We start from the raw sequence: 19,658 nt of genomic DNA on the forward strand, positions 1-19,658 counted from the left end.
ACCCATAAATAAATAATGGCGGTGTTACCGGTCACCCTCCTAGTAGAAACACCCGTGGTATCTATTGGAAGCTCCTAAAGCTCGTTCTCTGGTTACTGCATTCACACTAGGGCTGCCACAAACGATCATTTTGATAGTCGACTAGTCACCGATTATTTCTGCGATTAGTCAACTAATCACATCATCATCCACTGGACGTAAAACTACAGCTTATTGCACCAGCAGCATCTGCTCTTATATAACTATCATTAGCTTACAGCTTGAAGTGTTTAAGGTCTGTGCTAACTAAAAATAAAGACAAGATGATAGTTTATTAAAGTTTAATGAAGTTTGCAGATTGTTTCGGTGAAGTTTAATAAACTCCTTGCTATCTAAAATATAACAGGACACCGGAGTAAATTCTCACACTTCTGATAATCAGCTGTCTGCTTGACGTTTATTCAGCTGTGTAAAAATTATAACTTTAATCTCAGCCAAACCGATTTACTCAGGAACAAATAAAATACTGAAAAAAAGCCAAACAATAACATTTTAAGCTAAGTGACGGCGGTGGGTTTGAAAACGATTAGCCGGGAGTCCGGTGTTCTCACGGCTCTAGTGACCTAGCCCCCGGCTAGCTATCGAGCTAGTGGGTAACAGACGTCTCCGAAAACGTCGGAGCGCTTTTGAAAATATGCGGTGTCTTGATAAACTGAGCAGATATTTGAGGTTTACACAGCTACATTCTTACCTGAAAATATGTTAAACGTTTATTTTGTGACCCAGAAAGAATAATAAGAGTAATATTAAAACTAACTAGCTGCCACCATTGTTGGAAACAGAGCTGGGCTGCGCTATGAATTCTGGGACACAGCTTCTTCTTCTTCTTCGGGGTTTAACGGCAGCTGACATCCTTGTACATGCAGTGCTGCCATCTTCTGTTTCAGTCCGTTATTACACTCTTAAATCCTGCCACTTATTCCTGCGTCTTTTGTGATCTTACAAAGCTTCAAACGACGCGTCGACTATTAAATCAGTCGTCGATGATTTTGATAGTCGACGTAATCGTGACGAGTCGACTAATCGTGACGAGTCGACTAATCGTGGCAGCCCTAATTCACACAGGTGTCCGTGCCACCCGCCTGGCAGGGTGATGGAAGCACCCCATCAGCCTTTACAGCTGAGGGGTAAAAACATATTCTGGGTATTTCTTCTTTATAATCCCCAAGAGCCTCCATGTCATTTCAAGGTTAAATGAACTGCCACACCTAGTGACAGGTTGGACTTCAGAATTCACCGAGTATAAAAACACCAGTGGCTAATAGGAGAACAGAGCATCGGCTGAAACGTCCTTAATCACAAGTGATAACCGCAGGAGAATAAAAAGTCCCTACCTGTCGATTTCAAGCTCTATGTGCACACAGCCACGGTGAAGCTACCTGTGGAGTGTCCTGTGGGACACATGTGGGCGGGGTCTCCCCTTCTTCTGATCTTTCGAGTGGAAGCTCGGCCACATCTCCGACTTCGTCCACTGTGACAAAGTCACTCATGTCGAACGGGAACTCATCCAGCTCCTCCTCCTACGTTCAGGGAAGGACAAAGAAACAGAATTGCGAATAAAACGATGCCCTCCACACGCTTTAAACTTCAGCCTTTGCGTCTCCTCACCGCTTTGGTTTCAGCCTCCATACTGTGGCGCTCATCCCTCCCGTAGCTTTGCCTGGATCCCTCCGACCTGGAGGACAACCTCGACCCCGATAAACCGTTGCCGTGGGCCCTCTTCCTCTCCCTTCTTTCCCTTTCCTTCCTCTCCCACTCCCTTCGTTCCTCCTCCCTCCTCTCCCTCCTGGATTTTTCAGTCCACTCCCTCTTAGCTCTCTCCTCCTTCTCCCAGCCCCTTCTGTCCCTCTCCCGCTGCCTCTTCATTCTCTCCCTCACCTCCTTCTCCTTTCTTGCGTCCTTTTTCTCCTTCTCCTGCCTTTTCACCTCACCTTCCACACCCATCTGTTTTTTGGTCATCTCTTTAGTCTCTGTTGTTTTTTGGCCCAGCTTAGTCTCTGTCTGGTTTTCCCCCTTTTCTCCACTGGGGGGTGCTGCTCTGCTGCTGGAGTGGCCGGTGGGTCCTGTTCTGCACTCCACAAGCAGCGCATTAACCATGGCTTGAGTTACCTGGTGACGTTACAGCAGAAACACTGTTTTAATTGTCAAAGATCATTTTGTATGCATGTAATCACACTTTTTGTGCGTACACACCTTGGGCAGCTCGGCTGCTTCCTCAGAATCTGCTTTGCCATCCAGGCGAGGTGGCTGTGACTCTTCTGCAGGAGTTTGTTCACGTTCTGCTTCAGATGCACTGACTTTACTCTCCTCTGTCGTCTTGATGTCAATGCCTGACGTTCCCGTTGTGTCTGCTTCTAATTGATTCTCCGGTGCAGAGTCACAAACCGTGAGCTCGTCTTTTTCCACGTTACCGTCTTTGCACGCTTCTAAAACCTCTTCAACTGTTTCCTCCCTGCCCGTCATCTTATTAGCATCTCCATCACAGTGTTTTTCAATCCTCTCCTCGGGAGACTCTGAACTGTCTTGGTGTGCTGCTTCCTCTCTGTCTGCAGACGTCTGCTTTGCTTGGCCATTCGCAGGTGTATCCTGCAGATGCGCGCACGCACACACACACACACGCACGCACGCACACACACACGCACACACACGCACGCACACACGCGCACACACACACACACGCACGCACACACACACGCACGCACACACACACGCGCACACGCACGCACGCACACACACACACACACACACACACACACACACACACGCACGCACACGCACACACGCACGCACACGCACACACACACGCGCACACGCACGCACACGCACACGCGCGCACACACACACACACACACACACACACACACACAAGCATTTAAGAAAAGCTGAATCTCCAGAAATGAGTAAATGTACATGGACCCTCTTAACTATAACCAAATATCAGTGGTAGTGACCTCAGGTGAATCGTGAGGGGCAGTGATGGCTTTGGTCTGCGTGCTGGCTTTGGGGTCAGGCTTGCGGGAGAAGAACAGCGGGTTGTTCTGGATTATACACGGAAACGCCTGAAAGCGCTTGTACACGGACAGGGCCATGGCTGCAGTGGCCATCTCACAAATCACCTGAGCAGGAAAAGAAAACGTGACGTTAAGCACATGAGATTTCTTTGTTTTGCAAAATATTTGTCGGGACTGTGAGGGGTTCATGTGGACGTCACCCACTGCATTTTAAATGCTTACTCTCAACCACAAAGACAAACAAGCTTGTTAGCAAACTGCATCCATAAAGTGTATGTCTGCAACACACGGGCAAACACCTGTTTAATGCTATAAAGTTGAGTCCTATGTCAGTCTTTACAACATTCCTCGAGGTGAATGGACTCGCAGGTTTTTAAAGCCGAGCAGCTGAGTGCGAGTCCTGGAGAACAAAGTGGTGCACAGCTGCACAGACGCATAGCTCTCACCATGCTGCTGAGCACGAGGGTCTTGATGACTGTTCCAAAGCGTCGCACCAATTTCTCGACTTCAGAGGACCCGCTTGGTGTGTCGGGAACATTCCCAATAACCAGCAGGCTGTTCCAGGCGACTGGAGCTCGACTCTGTAACACACAGCAACATTTAATGACTTGCAAACTAGCACCGGATATGGTTGTTGCTTCATTTCCTTCAACTGTATTTTTGTCATTAGATTTTATTTAGGTCGAGTAAATAATGAATAAATATATGGAACATGGAAAAAAAAGTGTTCAAAATTTCAAAATCCACCTTCGCCTTTTTCTCAACTTCCTGCATTCACACAATGTTCAGAAACATGACCTGTCACTCAGCGGGGATCTACAGGGGTGCCCCCCCTACAGCTACTCCAGTGCAGACAGTGCAGTTTATTAAAGCAAGCCGACAGTAACACTTTTAGCATGGCTACAACAAACCTTAAATATACCACATAGGCACCAAAGATATGGGCTACAGAAAATGAAGCTATAGACTATATGTATATGAACGTGTGTACTTACTGCATTTGAACCACACTGAATGCACATTACAGAGCTAACACCTGCATATGAGTGTAAAATAAATGGCTCTGATTTGGTCTCTAGATGCGCCCCTGCTCTGACCTTGAAGTCAAGGTCACTGAGATTCAAAATGGTCCTTTTTACAGTACACAGAGCTCTGGTGTTAACAGGTGACTTTCGGGAAGCCTGACCTTTGCTCTGGAGGTCACTGTGATTTTTGTAGACACACTTCTGGTATTAATTTAAACTCCTACGTCACTTCGCTCTCGAGCTATCTGATTTACAAACCACCACCAGCCTTTCATGACTCAGGGGGAAAACTCAAAAGACCTCATAATGTTGGAATGAAGGACATGAAGATGTACTCACTAATGGATCCACTGGTCCCATCAGAAGATTGTAGAGCGCCACCTGCGTGAAGAGTGTTGTGTTTAAATCAATCGTTGTTTAAGGAAACCAGATCACTTCTTTCAAACTTAAGATGCATGACACAGAAAACTAGAAGTAACAGAGGAGTAAAGACAATCCACAGCACAGTCGTACCGGTGTGTTGAAGCTGATGTGTTGTTTCAGGGGGGTCAATTTAACCTCACAGTCTTTCACCTTGGCAGGCACAAACGTGTGGACCTTTACCATCTCCTGAACAACGTCCATGTCTGGCACTGACACAAGTGCCTAACACACCAAAGGAAAGTCATTTGTTACACAAACAGCATCATCATTTTCCACTTTCAACATTTCTGAACAAGGACACTGAACAATATAAAAGGAATCTATACAGGAAACAGTCTGCAGACATATTGCTTATGGACACTATTAAAAGTGAAAACACACTCTTACGAAATGTGTTTACTAATGCAAAAAGACGAAGGGGGAAATCCCACTGATCCAGTTCCAGGTACTGGCTTTAACCATCCTAGTGCGAGCTGATCCGCAGCCAGGCAGAAATATCATTTTGTATTTATGACATTTATTGAGAAACTAACCACAGAGACAGTTGAGGCTAGTCTAAGAGTTGACCTACAGAAGCCAAACCCATGTATGTGTAACATTAGCCTGGAAGAGTTGGTTTAGTCAACAAAGGTAAAAAAAGAACCTGAAACTGTCAGCTCTGCTTTCAGTTGGTTGAAATCTGTGCATGCATGGTCACTAATAAGAGCAGGTCACATGACTCACTGCTGCTAGCTGCATAAAACAAACTTGTGAGTTGCTGCTTGGTGATGAAACGTGACATCCTCGACGTCATCAGTCATATGCACAGATGTAATATCTAAAGCAAACTGATGGGAGAGACGACACTTCTCTTAACCTGAGACTTTTCAGGTGAGGATGTCTGTCTCACGTCGCTGTGCAGCTGTGTCAAAGCACTTCCTCATCTATTAGAAACAACAAAGTTTAATTACTAACCTTTCCCATTTGTGTTGCCAGGATGATGTCAGAGGGAGTCCCAAAGGGCTGGATCAAGTTAATGATGTCACATTCTGACCAGCCGCTCTCAGGAAGTCCTGTGATCAGCAGCCTGCCTTTCTGTATGAGACAGGCTTGTTTGTATTAACCGATGTCTTTCTCGTTACTACTTTTCCCAGACAGACATAGTGGAATATGTTACACTAACTAAGCTTCAGTATACAGATTATGTACCTCACTAGATGTCTTCTGGTCAGTGTTGCCTTCTGCAGCTGAGGTGAGAGGGCGACAACATGAGTTAAACAGAGCTTCCAGATACAAAGGCAGCAGCCATGAAATACACATCTGCACATCAGCTGGGTGTTTAATTCATCTAAGACAGACAGTGGAAGTCATGATGTTTGGATTTTGTTGAAGTGAGGTATTTGGATCATGTAGTGATGACTGAGTCTTATCTTCTGTTACTATGACTACATTAAAAGTTTGCCAAAACAATGTGGATGGAGCAGCTCTCATTTCTAGAAATATGGACGAATTTATTAAACCCCCCAAAATATGACCAGAGTTGGGACCAGGAAGCAGAGTTGCAGTCTTACACGCCTCTCTGCAGCTTCTCTCCTAAGAAAGAACAACACAGTATCCACATCTGAACCAAAGAGTAAAACAGTGAAATGTGGATTATTAAATATTAGGTCTCTCTCCTCCAGTTTGGATTCAGGAGACAGACACTATCTCTACTTTCAAGATTAGGCTTAAAACTTTCCTTTTTGCTAAAGCATATAGTTAGGGCTGGACCAGGTGACCCTGAATCCTCCCTTAGTTATGCTGCAATAGACGTAGGCTGCCGGGGGATTCCCATGATGCATTGAGTTTTTCCTTTCCAGTCACCTTTCTCACTCACTATGTATTAATAGACCTCTCTGCATTGAATCATATCTGTTATTAATCTCTGTCTCTCTTCCACAGCATGTCTTTATCCTGTCTTCCTTCTCTCACCCCAACCAATCACAGCAGATGGCCCCGCCCCTCCCTGAGCCTGGTTCTGCTGGAGGTTTCTTCCTGTTAAAAGGGAGTTTTTCCTTCCCACTGTCGCCAAAGTGCTTGTTCATAGGGGGTCACATGATTTGTAGGGCCTACCTTACAATATAAAGTGCCTGCTGTGATTTGGGTCTGTATAAATAAAAATGTAAATAAACTGAATTGAATTTTTAAAAACACAAACTAACATTTATGGCAGTAGCTGGTAGTTAAGTAAACCATGACTCATGTCTTTGGCGGTACTGCAGATGTTTCCTACCTGTGTCCGTTCCAGCTGCATCTTTGTTCTGTTCTACGGACGGTTTGCTGTGAATGAAAGCAGCGACCAATGATATGAAGATTAAAGAAAAACAGGATTTCAAAAGAACCATCAGGAGGGGTCATTCTGACCCTGTCCAGTCACGTTTTTCATTTTTTAATCATATTCTTCTTTACATTTTAATTAAGACAAAACAAGTATTTAGGTACATGTTTGGAGGGGTTTTTTTTTTACCTCTCATAAAGTTAAAATAGAGATTAGAAGAAACTAATAAAGGGTTCAATAAATAAGAGATTTAAATAATGTCATTATTACAGAGGAAGAACACTGAAGTTTTGGACAACGTGTGGCATTCGTTATAAAGATGAGACAGACTGAACAGCTGACTGGCTACATTCTAACACCGGGCCTACAGCTGACTGCAAACAGAAACACATTACATGAAGTTTGGTAGTTCTAGTGTTGAGCCAATAACTGTGACAAACCTGTTAGCATCAGCAGACTGTTCTCCTTCAGGTTTCTGTAAGAAAGAGGGCGGAGCAGTGAAAAACAGGTGTGTATTAACACTTCTTCATCTTTGCATCAGCAGGCTACAGGAGGGAGGCACAGAACACCTTCTGTAGCTGTCACAACACTTGTTTTCCAGCTTTAAGCCTCACTGAGGAAAGTTCTAGATTATCATCTTGCTCTGGAACCATCTCAAGGCCAGAAAGCCGGCATTGTCTGGATTATTACACGGACATGATTCAAAACAGGAAAAACATTTCTCACACCTTAGCTACTGAAGCTGTGATGTGCTGCTCTCTGATGGAGAGGTTTGTGGAGGTGGCCAGAGCCTGGGCGTCTTCAGCCTTCACCATACATACAGAGGCCTGAAACACCAGCAAAGAGATTAGACGAGCCAGAAAGAAGGAACACATGCAGCAAACTAACAGATTACCACATTTACAGAAAGGATAGATGACACAAAAACCAACCGCACTTTTTATTTTTACTTATCAGAAACACCCCGCCCACTGACCCACATCTGACACTTCAACCGCACCTTCTGTCCTTGGCCCTTCTCGCTCTCCTCTGAACACGGCATGAGGATGACATTATTGATCTTTCCAAAGGCCCCGACCAAATCGGTGACCTCCTGTTCAGAGGCGTCCTCTGGGATGCCCGTCAGATACACCAGACGATTGGCAACAGACTGAGAATCCTGTGAGGCTGGAGTCACAGTTTTCTTCTTCTTCTTGGCCGGTGGAGGCTTGGCAGACTTGCCAAAGAGAAAGCAACAGCACATGTTTAACCTCAGTTTGTGATAAACATGAGCATGACAGTCAATATGGGTTAAAGAACACAGGTTTAAGTTGGAAATATAGTTGCCAGTTGAACAAGATCTGGATGAAATTACACAGGTGAGGAGGGAAACCTGTAGCACACCTTTACTGCCTTAGTTACCTTTTTTGCCAAGGTAACTTTTTTTATTGTGTTGTCTCAAATTAAATAATCTAGTCCTTGCTCTTCCAGCGGCTGCCACTGTCCGGTTGTTCAGTGATGACGCGACGAATCCTACTTCCGGGTCTAAAGTAGTCTGCGTTTAATATGGCTTTTGTGTTGTTAACATATTTAATGTTTTGTATTTTCTTCTATTTGATCTCAAAAAGCTGCTAAAACAGTCAGTGATCACTGTTGACCTCCCTCAGCTTTTATTACCACTAATCATTTATTTAAGCTCAGTTTTTAAAACCTTAGGATGTAACTACAGCCCAGCCCATGCAGCAGTATATGAATGACTAACCTCGTATTGTGGATGGATTATCTCAGTTGTTCTCCTGGCTGAAGTTTGGTCCTTTTACAGCATCCTGCCATGCGATTACATTTGTTCCTGACCACCGAGAACACTCACGTTAACTTTTATCGAGTGGAAAAAAAGTTAGCTTGTTTATATTATGCTAACATAGCTGTGTCGCTAGCGGTCACGTAGCACATCATTATATACCAGCTAGCCCAACTTCAGTAACCCTACAAACGTCACTGCTGTTTAGTTTCTGTCTTCATTTATGCTGGAAGTGATAGCAGAGCTGTACGTTTGAATTTGTTTCCAAAACCCCGCAGTCAGGACATGCTATATTGTATTTAGATAGAAGCTAGCGAGCTAACTCCCTGCTAACTTCTAACTCCGTTAAATGTCATAAATTCCGTTTTCATGGATGCCTGGATGTTAAACTCAGTTGTTACACCTGGTAGAGCAGAACGCTGATCATTTTATTAAAGATGAAAGAATTTAGACAGTTTTTCAACTCTCAGTAATGCCACAGTGATCGTTTGATATATGGACCTGCAGCGGAGTTTAGACCCAGACACGGCTAGTGACGTCAGACTGAACAACCGGGTAGGCAGCACCGCATGCCTGACACTACATTACGCTACAGAGATGCAGTGTAAGCGTAAGGATTACATGATCTAAATGTTTTCTAGAACATCTCCATCTGTTCTGCTTTTTATCAGTTAAACATTTACCCAACAAGTGTTACCAAGTTAAAACTGAAAATGTGGACTGAGGTGTGTCTGAACTGTGGCTTTTGTCAAGACTAAAATAAACTATATTAAAGGTGATGTTAGTTTTGTCACTTACTATCTTAGCCGTCTTAGGTCCATGCTTGCTCAGAGCCTTAAGGCCTTTGGTGGAGGGCTGTGATGACCCATGCTTGGAGCCGTGACCCCCCAAGCGTGAGGCTCGATCTCGGCTAGTGTCAGTGTAGTGCTTGGTTGAGTCACCGCGTGGACGCTTCACAGCAACGCGAGAGAAACTCGCTGAAACGGATATGCCGGGAAAACAAAAGGACAGCATGTTGTACCGTGTATTTGTTTCATTACTACAAGCTAGTGCATGTATAATAATATCAAACTGTTCTGTCAGGATCTGTAAATGTAGAAAACGTGGGACGGACACCAGAACCAAACCAGGATGTTTCTCATGTGCAAACACACACAGTTACACCAGTGTATATATTAGAGATGCACATTTCGGTGCTTTATTTTCCTGAGATGTCACACACTTTGGATTCCAGCCAATCATTTTACCTTTGCAAGCGTAGTAGGCGGGTCCAGGTACGCACGTTCTTTTAGAGCAGAGCTACAGATTAAAAATGACCAAGGCGAAGCGGTCAAAAGTCTGGCTGTACTTCACAGCAAAATATGCAAACTCAGCAGCAACAAGTGCTTTAAGCTGATACTGTGATACTGTCAAAGGAGGTAACACCTCGAATCTGATGAAACACCTGGTGATGCATAGCGTTTTTTTAAAAGCCGAGAAATGCTCCGTATTTGATAGCTTGCTGCGAGACCTCACACCGTGCACATCTACTGCGGGTGTGGTGCCTGTTATGGGACCCGGAGTTAGCAACATCCCCCACAAACCCGAAGAGGAGAGTCCTGGCCCCTAGCCCTGCCAGTGTAGCAGAAATGATGAGGATGATGATGCAGCAGCAGCCGTTCTTCTCTGCGTGAGTAGCTTAATGTTGCACGTGTATAATTTACGTTGAGTAGGCTAACCACGTTATTACATTAATGCATGTAAGGTGAACTAGCAAACATCATCATAGCTACATGCGGCTGTCTTCTTGTTTGATGGCAGATACTCCCTTCACCCTGGCCAAAAAGGCTAAAATGACCAAAGAAAAAGTGGAAAACAGCTAAACATGAGAGGTTTTTGGACAAAGTTTGTGTTTTTTCCATTGATTAAGCACTGCTTCCAGCCAAGAGTGATGCCATATATGCCCCATAGCTGCAGAAAAGGCTAACATTGTTATCTTTTTACAAAAAACCAGCTGAACATGAGAGGTTTTTGGACCAATTTTATGTTCTCCATTCTTTAAGCACCAGTTCAAGCACCGGTTCGAGCACCAGCACCATTTCAAGAGTACCAGTTTGGTACTGGTATTGGATAAAACCTAAACGATACCCATCCCTATATATCATATGTTGGGTGTTTTCTGACCAAAACAAACAAAAACCCACCACACAGGGGTACTAACCTGTTGAAACCCTGTCCCTCCTGGCGCTCCAGTACTGTCTGAATGTTCGGTTCATATTAGAAGGACTGCGTGAGCCAGTGTGGCGGTACTTCAACCGATCCCTGTGTTCTAAATGCAAAAAATGAAGATGAGTGAAGTCAGTGGTTTTCCAGCACAGCACCTCATACATAACAAAAGCATAGTGCACACCTTATTTAAAAGCCACAGGTTGCATCATATCTGATCTATGTAAATGGATTTCATTAGGCTACTGGTCCTGTTAACTGTTACCAGAAAGTTAAAAAGTGATTAAAGATTTGACTTGTTTAACTATGCGGCTAACAAGTCCAAATATATCCACTAATTAAGACAGACTACACCTCTCTTCATTTGGCCGTGCTTCAGTGGTCTCATGATAAATAAAAAGCTGCCTGTTAGTGGGAAATAAACACCCCAAGCCTCCATACAATATAATTAGAGCCTATGCATTTAAACTACGGCTCAATGCAACAAAAGTCATCTTTAAAACCAAACCTAAAAACTGATTAGTGAACAGCTGAACTCAGTTTGGGAGCTGTTAAAAGGTGACTGCTGTTGTGATTTTGGGCTATATAACCAGTGTTGGGTAAGTTACTTTAAAATAGTAACTTAGTTACATTACTAGTTACTTCTCTCAAAAGTAACTCAGTTACTTCAAGTTACTCGTTACTTTCAAAGTAACTAGTTACTAGGGAAAGTAACTTTGGTTTTACTCAGAATTCTCTTGTTAATGTGTTGCTTCCATAACTTTGCCAGTCTTCTAGCTTGTTTACTTGCCACAGTGCACTGTGCCACCTACCAATAGAAAGGAAAAGATAATGTGCACATTTCCACGAGAGAAATCCCACGCCTGGACCGTCATTGACTGCTGCCATGATTCTAGCCTACGTCACAGAGTCATGTGCGCCTTTTACATCCAACACAAAAACTGCAGTCGTGGTGCTTTGATTGTACTCAGAACTCAGAAATTCTGCCTTCTGAATAGGAAGATGTAGGTAACAGCAGACTGCAGATGAGCTGCATACAGAGCTGGACTGGGACAGAAAATTGGCCCGGGCATTTTGACTAGAGACCGGCCCACCAATATAGGAAAAATCATAAAGCCTTTGAATGAAAACAAACGCTGTTGTGACAGTGATGTACACTGTTCTGATGGTATATATGCATCAATCTATCAATCGTTTGTTGTAAGATTCAGATAATTATTTTTTAAAAGCGAGACATTTTAAATGAGAATAAGAAAGAAAAGTATTTCTTTGTGCCCCCCTCTCCCTGTTAATGCCCTACATGCCCCCCTGGCAACACTTTGCTAGACCCGCCCCTGCACAGTTACCAGCTGTCAGCTACTTAGAAAAGGATCCTGGTGTTATTTGTCTCTCAGAAACAGTTCATAACTTCAACTCATTCATGTCACCTAAAAGGTAAACCCGTTTCTCCATCACAGCTCTGATGATCCAGTAAGGACATCTCCTGGTTTCATCTTCATGTTTCCCTCTCACCACATATCCAAACAGACATCATGACCAGCAGCTTTACAGCTGTGGCTCCAGCAAACATCAGCTGATACTAGAAATTAATATTAAATAAATTCTAACAACAGCTGATCAAGCTTAAATGTGTTGCTGTTGTTTAGCGCGACATCCGCTGGTTTCCTCTTTCTGGCACAAAGTGGGCGATAAACAAACAAGAGAGACGATCAGCTGATCATTGATCAGTTTCATGATTGTAGAAGTAGAAACGGGAGAGGGAGGGGGAGAATGAAAGAAGAGGCAGCTGTGCAGCAAAGACACAGAATAACTCCAGCTTTGTGTCTTTTTCATTGCAGCTGAATTACGGGACAAACTGTTCCTTTTCACCTCAATAAGAAACGCGTAATATTTTCTCTGAATACCAGACGGGACGGTTGGCAACTCTAATAACTTATGAACAAAATAAAGTTAAACATCATTAACTTCATAGCACCACCCAGCTGTATAGAAACTCCGTCATGCTAGCTAGCACGCAGTACGGAAAAAGTCAGCATAAGGAAAATAAACTCCACCTAAACTTGGTTCATATCTGACCCAGAGAGACTGCAGGTCATAACTTCTTACCCGAGGTTCAGTTCACACTTGGACCGGCGGCCGCCTCGGGTCCCCTTTCCTTCATCCACCTGCTGGCCTCCACCACTTGCTAATGTTACTGAATCTGTGGAAGCTCCGTGATAGCCACCACTCGAAGTAACGAGTAACGACCCTATCTAAATCCCAGTAACGAGTAACGCGTTCCTGATTTTGGCATAATAACTAGTTACCGTGCTCGTTACCACAATAATAACGTAGTTACTGTAACGCGTTACTTAATAACGCGTTAGTCCCAACACTGTATATAACAAAAACTGAATTGAAATGGCACAAAATTATATTTCAGAGGAGTGCAGCGTGGTTACACATTGTGAACTGTGTACATCATGTTCCCTTCTGGCATGAGATGTACCTGTGTCATGCGTCTGCTGTGGGTAACGCTGAGGGGAATTACGCCTCCTCTGTGGCCTGAATGGGTGGCTGTCCACCCGACGTTTTTTTGAAGGAGGACTTGGAGAACGAGACAGGGAGTGAGACATGGAACGGGATGGAGAGCCATCCTTGGGATCCCACAGAGCACGGCTGCCATATCGTCCACTCCGACTAGAAACAGAAAGAAAAAAAAGACATTAAGTTGTAATGACCCTTCGTTTTAGCCAGGTCTCACACTATGGAGAGACCCAATCAAAGGTCAGGCTCCTGTTTCTGACTGCAGGGGGCTTTGGCTCTATGATGGGACACATATCTGGATCAGGAGAGCGATGCAGGAGGAGCTTCATGAAATTCTGTTTGCTGTTTCTTTCTATTTGTCCTCAATTTGTTAACAGCAGCCAATACTGCACAGACATGTGATTTTTTATAACTGGTTCCACTGTTGTGTATAGTTAACCCTACAGAGTGTTCAAGTGCCCATACTGAACAATAACAATTTGATAAAGCTGTTAATACCAATAAAGCACATTCTATGCAAGGAAGCAAACTGTAGTGAAGATTACTTTTACTCATCCATCACATATGGACTCATTTATGGAACAAGACAATTCAGAACCACCTTCAAATGTATAAGCAACACGATTTCTAAGTAATTTCTCCTTTTTTAAACACTAGCAAGTTATGTGAAACCTTTTCAAGCCATCTGATTAAAGTGACTTCCACCGGTTGTGCAGCTAAAAACAGAACCATTAGAGGACAGGTCTGACTGACCTTGGCAGATTTGGTTTCCAGCCAGGGTACCTTTAGAGAAAAACAAGAAGATGAGATTATCAAGAGAGTCAGGAACCTATCAAATACAAGACTCTAGGTCTTTTTCCTTGGTATATGATGAGACGATCATATCCTGAGGAAAAATACCTTCAATAGCCTGGAAGGTATTTGTTTAAAAGGTCATTGTCCTGATCGTGGCTCAGGGGGTTGGGAATCGCATCTGTAACCGGAAGGTCGCCGGTTCGATCCCTGGCCTCTCTGTCCTGGTCATTGTGTCCTTGGGCAAGACAATTTACCCTACTTGCCTACTGGTGTTGGCCAGAGGGGCCGATGGTGTGATATGGCAGCCTCGCTTCTGTCAGTCTGCCCCAGGGCAGCTGTGGCTACAACTGTAGCTGCCTCCACCAGTGTGTGAATGTGAGAGTGACTGAATAGTGGCATTGTGAAGCGCTTTGGGTGCCTTGAAAAGTGCTATATAAATCCACTCCATTATTATCATTATTATTATTTTGACAGCTGAATCATTGTTGGCCTCATCCCTTCCCCTCTCTAACTGTATTCTCCCCTGAAAGGTCACTACTGGTGCTCACCCCAACTGATCGCTGCACATGGCCCCGCCCCTCCCGGAGCCTAGTTCCGTCAGAGGTTACTTCCTGTTAAAAGGGAGTTTTCCTTCCCGCTGTTGCCACATGCTCTGTCATAGGGGAGCGTCTGATTGTTGGCCTTTCCTTTCTAATAGTATCAGCTCTTTTTGTCCTGACCACCAGCACCAATAGAGCTTACATGACAGAGCATTTAACTTATTGGCCCGGTATTCATCTGTCACAAAGTAATTCACAAACAATATGTGTGTAACTTTGCATGCATTTCTTACTTTCTGACACCTAAAAAAGCACAACAGAGAGCCAGTCATCACTGTTTATCCTGCTACACTGCAGGTAGAAGGTTTCAGGAACACATTAAAGATTCCTCACTTGTTGCGCAGATCTCTGCAGGCAGCTGTGTGGTTGACAGTGTTAACATGTTTAACCCAGTCCTGGAAAAGAAAAAAAAAAATCATCAAATCTTCATCAAAGACAGAAAGTCAAAGAAATTTAATGTAAATTCTGCGTAATGGATCTTTGTGTCAGCTGGCAGCATGGTGTGCAAAGGCCCGTGTCTGTGATTTGGTCTTTCTGCTCACATCATGTTACAGATGCTGGCAGAAGTGACATCATTTGTTTATCTGGTTGCACTCTTCTATTTCCATCATCTGAAGTGTAGTTACTCATCTTCAAACTAACAGAAGTTTCCTCGCTGCCAGAGAAAAAGGCAAATGCTGTTCAGACCAATCCAATGTCTTTTTCGGACACTGGATTGGTCTGAACAGCATTATTTATGTACCAATCACTTTCCTATGCTGTGGAATCCCTGTTAGATCCTGGGATGTATGAAAATGAATATATTCAACCATTTAAAAAGGTCATTATGCCAAGTGATTAGATGGTCTCCACCTTACTTATTCTGTCTTTTTGTGTGTTTTTTTTTAAGAAAAGCTAAACCAACTGTCAAATATGGGAAATGTTTTTGTGTCTCGCAACTATACAGGTTCTTAAAGTTATATTAATTATAAGCCTAAACATAGGTGATTACAGACAATTCAACTTTATTTATATAGCGCCAAATCATGTCAACAGTTGCCTCGAGGTGCTTGAAAGACAGAGTACAAACAATTTTCAAACTTTGATGTCTCAATGAAAACACAATCTACAGGGATACCCACCACAAAACCAAAAACTAAAGCACTGAGTAAAAGAGTTTATTTAACAGTAGTAATTTTAAGAATTATTTCATTATCCTTGATTTTCCTGAGTTTTAACAACTTTTTAAAAGGATTTATTCAGTACACACGCTTATTACTACAGCTATTAAAAAACCAAGAAGTAGTATCCTGTTTAAGCAATAACTCGATGGAGTTTTATATAAAACAGCTAATCGGGAGAGTACTTTTTGAAAAAGCAGTTCCAGGTTTAACCTTTTGATAAGTTTGCGGAGTAACATGTTTCACAGTTAAGAAACAGCCGATTTCTCCTGCCATAGTGGCAACGCTTTCAAATCATTTAACTTCACCAGACAGTTGCCTCTTCTCTTGAAGAAAACCTGGTAGTGACAAGACCCTGAGGTTTCTGAAGAGGAAAAACCAAACGTCTGACTCTTCTGTTTGTGGAAGCACCTCCTAATTTGGGCGAGGATACGCAGATGCTGTCGGATGACTACACATCAACCCCCACCTCTAATGGTTGTTCTAAAGTATCAATGAAATCATTACGAGACAAAAGGAAGTAAAGAAAAATAGGTCTTTAAGTTGTTGCCATCTTAGCAAGTTGATTTCCCAAACAGTCAAAGAACCAAACAAGCAAAAAACAAAAAAAACAAACAAACCTCGATTTAATTACTATTGTGATTTAGCATCATGGATTCTCCATGAGGCTTTGCCATCACCAATGTTTTTTTTTTACCTGTCCCCAAATAGTTGACTAAAAGTTGGTCAGTGAGAGGCATCTTAGTCAAAGTTCACAGGATGTGGCAACATTTAGAATACTTTAATCATCCCTAAGGAAGGAAATTATGTTTTCAAATAACCATTTACTGCACTCCATTGATATTTAAGAGTAATTAAATATAACGGAGTAATTTGAAAGTGTGGGATTGCTTTCTTTAAAGTGGGGAAACACATGAAGTCCCAATGAATTTTATTTAAAGCTTGTTAAGTCCTACCTACTGATGCTTGTACCTCCACAGTTCTCTTTTTATCCCTGTGGTAGGGTATGTTAGCAACACTTAAGGGAACTTCAGCTGTGACAACAGCTTATATCCAAGACAGTGACGGCCACGTGTAGCTGTCAGAAGTACAAATATCTGGCTTAATTATTGATGATTTCTGCCTTTTTTGTGTATAGGAAACATCATCCATGCAAAAATATATAAAAGACAACATCTCGACAATTGTCTGGTGAAGATTGCGGACTACAATTTATTACTCAGAGGTACTCTTTTAGGAAAACTGTTGGACATTGTTAAATGGGCATTCACGAGGGCACTCACCTTTTCCTGGTCACACACTATGTGGCATAGGGAGCAGGTATGGGGATACACCTTTGGAGACACAGCTGAGAAATCACTTATCATGGTGGGTGTAGGTAACTTCTTGCCGCTGCTGTGTGGTTTTGACCCACACGAAGAGGACAGGGACCTTTTCGAAGAAACGTCACTCCTCGTTTCGGATGGCAGTCTTTGTTTGGTTCCATCACGCCTGTAGTCTCTGTCTAGATCACGGGATCTAGGAGATAGAGAAAGTTCTTTCCCTGGTGAATGACTGCTCTCGCGCTGGAGGCTGCTCGTCCTGCGATAGTCACTGTCTCCATGCTTGCTTGGTTCAGTGTGTTCCAAATGAACCTGCCGTCTTTCACTTTTATCTACTTTTGTAGCTGATGAAGAGGACAAGGCTGGGAACATTTTAACTGTCCGTTCACTAGACAGTAGTTCTCTTTTGAAGTTCCCCATGTTAGTGCTTTCGTCCTTGGTGCGACTGGCATGCCCATAGTCAATGACTTTACCAGCTGTCTGTGTAACAGTAAGGAGGCTGGGCACTTCTGGAGAATGAGAACATGCCAATGCAGACGAGTGGGAAGGAGGCAATGGCATGTCATGGGCGCTGTGTGAAAATGAGGATGAGCTAGTGGAAGCCGAAGTCTTCTGTTTCCCTGACTTGTTGATTTGGATATCACGGAGTATGAACGGCAAGGTGTCTGGGGTTAACTGATCATCAGGGTAGTGACTCAGAACTTCCAAGTCCTCATTTGAAAGTCCAAAGCTAGCCAAGATACTTCCTGCGCTCTCTGGTGTGTATAAACTCGGACCCTCCCCACTGGCACCATGGACATGCCGAACTTGGTTCGAAAGAGATTCACATACAGATGGAGTCCAAATTGAGAGTCTTGGTCCTGCTTGGGTGTTCTGAGGCTGTTGGGCCCCTTGTTGTGACTGATGACTTGAAGAAGGTGGAGGAGCAGCAAACAGTTTAGCTGGAGGTTGGTAGCTTGACCAATCTACTCTCTGGTGGTGTTCAGACTGACTGTCAGTGGGGAGGGATACTGGGTTAGAGCCAAAGTTTCCATGCTGACTGGTCCCAGAACCTTGGTTCTGGTGTGGATCTGGTTGGGTCATGTGATCAATCTGGCGGTGGTCCATGTCCCTGGCACCCCGGATTGCCAGTGCAGACTCAAGCTCATCAGGTAGTTGGGTCGGACGAGGAAACTGGAAACCCATCACCTGCATATTAGAGCGAGTCTGATGTTGATTCGGAGGTGGCTGACGAGGTGGTGGTCTGCCCCCATTAGAAAATGGCTGTGAGCCCTGTGGGTGTTGGTGATACATGGCAGCAGACAGACAAGGCCGTGTGTTTCTGTAGGTTTTATAGCTTGTGTACCCCACAGCCTGAGGTCGATTGAAAAGAGTCAGGAGGGCCAGGTGAGGAGGTAGCGCTGCTGTAAACCAGTTGCTGTGACACTGGCTGCCGAAAGTGATGGTGGCTAAAGCAGCAAGCTGCCGAAGAGCAATCTGTGCCTCGGTCTCAACCTGCGCCAATCGGAGAGCTATCACTCCAGCAAGACCAGCTGTAGGCCCAAATATGAAATGGGTCCCTCTGGTAGTGTCGGCGATGTTGAATGTTGCACTGGGCTCCAAATTAAGGACAGGAGTAAGATGTGAATTACTGTCTGTACGGACAGCGAGGCTGAGGTGAAAAGCAGAAATATACTATTACAAATAAACGAGAGTTCATTTTTCATTTCAACAGCAGCTTTTAAATAAAGTCTCTGTTTTATCTTCCAGGCACTTGAAAAAGTTTACCAGTCCTCGCTGTGTTTGCGGTGCCTTCTTGAAAACTTTAAGAAATTTGGTCAGCTTTAAGTCTAGTAGTGGAGCGTGTCGCCCATCCTGCTTTTCCTTTGTCATGGAAAAGCAAAGCAACATTATGCACAAACAACTAACAGTGAGAATGATGGCCCCAAACAGCAAATACTAACGAAACAACCAAATTAAACACTACACATGTTAATCTAACCTGACAGGTAAAAACCTGAACATTTCATCCAAAGCACCAATCATTACCCTCCTATATATATATATATTAAACACAATGCAATGTGGCTATAATGACAGTCATCTCCTGGGTAAAATGTACAGAACAAAATCACCCTACAAGTGCATAATGCAGTTTTACCTCCCACCATTCTAATATTTAGAAATTAGGATTAACACTTACCATTTGCTGAAAGAGTCAACATGATCAAGCAGAAACAACAACGTACTTGTATAGCATTTTGATTAGTCTGTATGATTAGAAAAAGCACTATAGAAATCCAAACACGATATATTAAAGCTAATAAACTAAATATGCTTCCTTTAACAAGATGGACTAGTCGGGTTGAATGGATTTTTAAACAGCATGAGTAAGCATTGCGTTCTTTAATGATCCTTATAGTAAATAGCATGACCAAATTTTCTGCGTCTGAGGTCAATGTTTTTGAATGAATCTTAAGAACCTTTAACCAAATTGT

The 19,658-nt window shown here is 43.4% G+C and overlaps 1 protein-coding gene across 3 annotated transcripts in view; it reads right to left on the minus strand.

The window, feature by feature from the left end:
* The window catches only part of LOC146571845 (uncharacterized), a 47,353-nt gene that overhangs the window by 3,228 nt on the left and 24,467 nt on the right, over positions 1-19,658 (minus strand). For all 3 annotated transcript variants that reach the window (XM_085275817.1, XM_085275816.1, XM_085275818.1), the window contains exons 2-20: positions 17,143-18,832; positions 15,033-15,094; positions 14,059-14,088; positions 13,268-13,458; positions 10,775-10,882; positions 9,373-9,551; positions 7,795-8,010; positions 7,523-7,621; positions 7,235-7,269; positions 6,750-6,796; positions 5,687-5,724; positions 5,453-5,572; positions 4,589-4,720; positions 4,415-4,456; positions 3,497-3,631; positions 2,991-3,155; positions 2,233-2,625; positions 1,648-2,148; positions 1,419-1,559 (exon numbers count right to left, since the gene is read on the minus strand). In XM_085275817.1, the coding sequence (XP_085131943.1) occupies positions 1,419-1,559; positions 1,648-2,148; positions 2,233-2,625; positions 2,991-3,155; positions 3,497-3,631; positions 4,415-4,456; positions 4,589-4,720; positions 5,453-5,572; positions 5,687-5,724; positions 6,750-6,796; positions 7,235-7,269; positions 7,523-7,621; positions 7,795-8,010; positions 9,373-9,551; positions 10,775-10,882; positions 13,268-13,458; positions 14,059-14,088; positions 15,033-15,094; positions 17,143-18,832 (4,324 nt within the window). The remainder of the gene's footprint in view (positions 1-1,418; positions 1,560-1,647; positions 2,149-2,232; positions 2,626-2,990; positions 3,156-3,496; positions 3,632-4,414; positions 4,457-4,588; positions 4,721-5,452; positions 5,573-5,686; positions 5,725-6,749; positions 6,797-7,234; positions 7,270-7,522; positions 7,622-7,794; positions 8,011-9,372; positions 9,552-10,774; positions 10,883-13,267; positions 13,459-14,058; positions 14,089-15,032; positions 15,095-17,142; positions 18,833-19,658) is intronic.

This window comes from Mchenga conophoros, linkage group LG6, assembly GCF_057382185.1.
Source record: "Mchenga conophoros isolate Kocher_MC1m ecotype Shallow Benthic linkage group LG6, M_conophoros_male_GT1.1, whole genome shotgun sequence".
Taxonomy (NCBI): domain Eukaryota; kingdom Metazoa; phylum Chordata; class Actinopteri; order Cichliformes; family Cichlidae; genus Mchenga; species Mchenga conophoros.